Here is a 4,602-nt window from a genome sequence, read left to right on the forward strand (position 1 = left end):
TATTCTTGGCCTCCCCTTGTGTCGAATCTATAAATTTGAGTTGAATACTCTATCCTCAAATTGTTGCGACCCCCTATACTTGTGGGTTATCACGCCGGCAGATACGCAACCACTTTGTTGGCGCACCGAGGCGGAGGTCAAAGCATGGGTGTCGTCCAACTCAAAGATGGCACGGCCTGCCCGCCTTGCAAGGTAGCAGGCGCGGGAAGTGGAGGCATCCCTCGCGGCGGCGGACGTTGGTGAGGCGGAGTCGCATTCCCCGGCGCCCCGTATGTTGCACAGCCACCACGGGTGCCGCAAACGCGTCATGGTGGACGTCACCAGCTCCTCCCACGATGGATCCATCATTGATCTCACGTCCAACAGCGACGTGCGAGCAATGAACTTTGAGGAGAAAGAGCAGGGCATGAGAGCGGACATCGCCATGAGTCTCGTGGGCCAGTCCATGTTGCATCCCCTATTCTACCTTACCGACGACCGGACATCACTTCGAGAGGTGCAATCAGCCGCTGAACATGGGCAGGGTGGAGCCGAGTTCCGCTTAGATTAGGTTTCACTTTGCATGTAATAATATGGATTTGATGATTTAAAAATGACGGTTGTGGTTGTGGAGTCAATTTTTTTTTTGTGATTTTGGCGTTTATGGTTGTAGATGCTTTTACATTGTGCTGGCAGTAGCTTTAATGCTCTGACTAATCTTCCGCCCGTAGTACTAATCTTACGCCCGTAGTACGTTCAGACAAGGAAAACACGTGCAAGTCAGCAACGACTAAGATAAACTTTTCGTTTATACGTAGTACCTGCAGCGGTCTCGTCGCCCTCGGTTGAAACCTGAGAACGTTAAAAGCGACGACGGGGTCTGTGCACGACGATCCTAAAAACACGGTGTTGGTGAAGACCTGTGCTGAATTCTAACTACACATCCCGGTCTAGCTAGCCATCAATTATTGTTATTTTTGGTGAACTCTAACCAGAAAAAGGAGATTACAAAAATACATATATAGCGATAGCATTCTTGAATAAGTGCAAGATTACATATCACAAATTCACAAAATCTACGTTACGGACGTCTTCGTAGTCGATGAGAACGTCTCCTCTCAATGAATGAACATCATCGAAAGGCTCAAAATAAATACAAAAAAATGCTAGCACCAATGTCAATCTAGAACTTGAACTGTGATTGGCTGGAAGTACCACCGTCCTCCTAACTATCCAACCAGAGCTTGATTCACTCGCCAAATGTAGTTACTTGGTCTTTACTATCTTTTTTCTATCTATATAAGGGGAAATTACTTGGTTTTGACGATCGTTAGCGTGGTTTACTAGTTTAGACAAGTATTGATGCGCTGAGTCATTTTCTTAGGACCAGCGGAACACATCGGGCAATTTCACAACACGCTCTTCTTTTTTGCGGGGTTCACAACACGCTCTTCGGTAGGTATTGTTTAACGTTCATATCAATTCGGTAGCATGGGCTCGGGTGGGAGGTGTGCTGATGATGATGATTATATTGTGGCCTTTCATGACTGAAGAAATTGAATTGACTTGGAAGGAAATAACAAAGACTAAGGCTATGTATAGAATTTCATGTTTATTAGCCAAACTTGCACTCCCATGTAGTAATATAAACAGCTGAAATATTTGAATTCGATGAGTTACCATATGACCGTAACATACAAGCATCAATCATATGGGAAAAATATATTCTATGAGACCAGGTCTAACTAACGGAATAGTTAGACCCATCATGATGAAGCCACGTGGCAGTTTCTCAATCACAAAACACCAAGACCAACTTCTCCGTGTACGTAGTTCCAACCATATACTTTAGCCAACGTATGAGTAGTTTTCTCGGTTACACGTTACGCTAGGAGTAGCTTTCATGAGTAGTTTCCTGCTGTGACTAATCTTCCCGTAGTAGCTTGAAGACCGGGAATAGGTATGCAAGTCAGCCACGACTAGGCTTTTCAGTTTTAATCCTCCAGCACCGGCAGTGATATCGTCCTACTCCATTGACACCTGACACACGCTATCCCTGATTAACTGATGGATGTGCCTAGGAATGTGGGAGACGACGACGGGGTCTGTGCACTATCCTACAAACACGTTTTGCTGAAGACCTGATTTCTTTTTAGCTGAAGACCCGGATTTTTTTTTTTGCGAAAAAAGATCAGATCTATTACTCCCTCCATTACTTTTGTTAGACTTGTCTAGAATCTAGATACAAATGAATATATAACATGTATGGATTGGAGGGAGTATAAAAGTTCGCCAGAAGTACAAAATATCTCAAACACAACAAAAATTACTATGAAATTTCGGGACAACGAACGATCACTATTGCCGTCAGAATAAGATGTATTTTCTTTCAGAAAGGAGGTTGAAACTCCCAGCCTATGCACCATCGCGGTGCACACAACCATATATATCTGATACAAGTGCTCTCTCTATAAAGAAATATAAGAGCGTTTCATTTCTTTACGGAGGAAGTACACAACAATTATCATTGTGATGTACACAGCTATACACTTTTTTGTATGATTTTTCTGAACAATAATTAGGAAAAAATACATAAAAAAGAACACAATAACAGAAAGACATTACCCATCTCAAACTCGTAAGATAGATTTATTGCACACAATCACATATAACAATGTGTTTACAGTATTCGACATGCATGAAAGAAGAAATGAGAAATGGACAGCGCCAACATATACTCCCTCCATCCCATAATGTAAGACATTTTTTAACGCTAGTGTAGTGTCAAAAAACGTCTTACATTATGTGAGGGAGGGAGCAAAATATAGTACAAAGTAGGCGGGGAGTATATACGAGAGTATACAGCTCACGAGAGTATAGTAATCGCTGTATGATTACCAAATCATGAAGTGAAACAAACAAGCACTATGGAACACATAGTCGCTAGTATACTACGTACAATATATGTCATCATGCAACCCGTCACCAACAAGTACGTCGTGCGTACGATGAGGATGAGCAAGCAGGATGAAGCTGCTAGCTACCTGTTTTTCAACGATTTGATGACGTTGGAGCCCAGATCGATCACTGCAGGAATTAACGGCACCGGATTTCCAGTGAGTACCGCGATGATGATGCTCGCCAGGGCCTTAATGATCTCGAATATGGGGTCGGAGTTCCTCCCGGCCTTCCCTGACCCCTGCTTCCGCGACGTACTCTCCCTGAAGTAACGGGCCAGCCTGCCATTACCGTCGACGTCGGACTCGGTACTTGAACTTGAGCTCGGCAGAAGAACATCCTCTATCACGCAGCGGACATGCAGGTACACGGTCTTGCAGGTGGAGCGGTAGAACCAGAAATCCCTGACGCCGCCACCTTTCCTGCACTTGGTGCAGCAGTGAGACACCTCCGGGCGGAGCTCGAACTTGAGCTCATCACCCAGACGGATCTCCAGAGGCAGCTTGGCGCAGCACGGGTGGAGGTACAGGTCCTTGCTGTAGCAGTGGTAGTGCAAGCCCTTCACGTAGTCGCCGCAGGCACTGCATAGCTGCCTGTGCTTGGCACGGGGGGGCTCGAAGGAGAGCTCGAACGTGCTATCGGGCAGCAGCTGGTGCTTGAAGGTGGGCTGTGCGAGGGCGCAGTCCTTGTGGAGGTCGAAGTCGCAAGACGGCTGCAGGCAGGTGTACCTATCGCCGCCCGTGCCGTGCTCATGGCAGCCGTCGCACTTGAACACGGCCTGGCCCGTCGGCACCAGCATCAGCTTGTGCCCCGGGTGGGCGCGGTGGGAGATCTCCGACGACGGAGCATGAGGCGGCCCTCCCGTGGAGATAAGAGTCATGGTTCGATGATAGTCTCTGATACGTAGACAGCGATTAGTTTCGTGGGGAAGAAAATATATGAACGTACTCCCAATCTACTTGCACGGGGGGGCTCGAAGGAGAGTAGCTAGTACTTGTATATATACTACACGCTGAAACGCCATGCCTTCCTCGGTAAGTCTTTTTTTTTTTTTTTTGCTATGACTCCTTAAGTCTTTGATAGTCACCATCTACAATGCAAGTAGTATTTCGAGAAAATGAAGATAATCAAGATTTTTTGATCAGATATAATACTAGCTACTCTTTCCGCAGGTAGCTATTGAACTGTTCCGTATAGAAACATAAGATTGTTCACAAGATACGCAGGTAGCTATTGGCATTGCTATGCAATTGCTTACCACCCTTACCCCTAGTGGTGACTGGTGAGAAAAACATACGGCAGACGACCTCAGACTTTCACTTTCGAGAAAATGAGAGGCCCGAACCGCCCAAGTTCATCAGCACGAAACTACCGGCCGTATAGTTCACGACGTACGTCGAGACTTTTGAGATCGATCAAGGCACTACACTACACAGGTTGCTAGCTAGGAGGTCGCAGCGCAATGAGCGACACGAAAGTTTTTACTTATCCGCGTGCACGCAAAAACTAAACCGCGTGTCTCTTGCATATCCACCCGTCGAGGACTACCAGTTGCCAGTAGGTAGTTACTCGCCTGTTACCGAAAAAGGTTTTCGCCCCGCTTTATATATAAAGTAACGATCCACAACAAATCGATACAAACGCATGCCACCACAACACACACAT

The 4,602-nt window shown here is 46.0% G+C and overlaps 1 protein-coding gene across 1 annotated transcript; it reads right to left on the reverse strand.

Moving 5' to 3' along the window:
* Positions 1 to 2,820: 2,820 nt before the first annotated feature.
* LOC123042300 (uncharacterized) lies at positions 2,821 to 3,891 on the reverse strand. The gene has a single exon (XM_044464780.1). The coding sequence runs from the start codon at positions 3,815 to 3,817 to the stop codon at positions 3,020 to 3,022; it is 798 nt and encodes a 265-aa protein (XP_044320715.1). The 5' UTR covers positions 3,818 to 3,891; the 3' UTR covers positions 2,821 to 3,019.
* Positions 3,892 to 4,602: the final 711 nt, after the last annotated feature.

Source organism: Triticum aestivum, chromosome 2B (assembly GCF_018294505.1).
Source record: "Triticum aestivum cultivar Chinese Spring chromosome 2B, IWGSC CS RefSeq v2.1, whole genome shotgun sequence".
NCBI lineage: Eukaryota > Viridiplantae > Streptophyta > Magnoliopsida > Poales > Poaceae > Triticum > Triticum aestivum.

Excerpts from the sequence above, each read along its gene's own strand:
- LOC123042300 (XM_044464780.1), bottom strand. The coding sequence starts at position 3,817 with ATGACTCTTATCTCCACGGGAGGGCCGCCTCATGCTCCGTCGTCGGAG.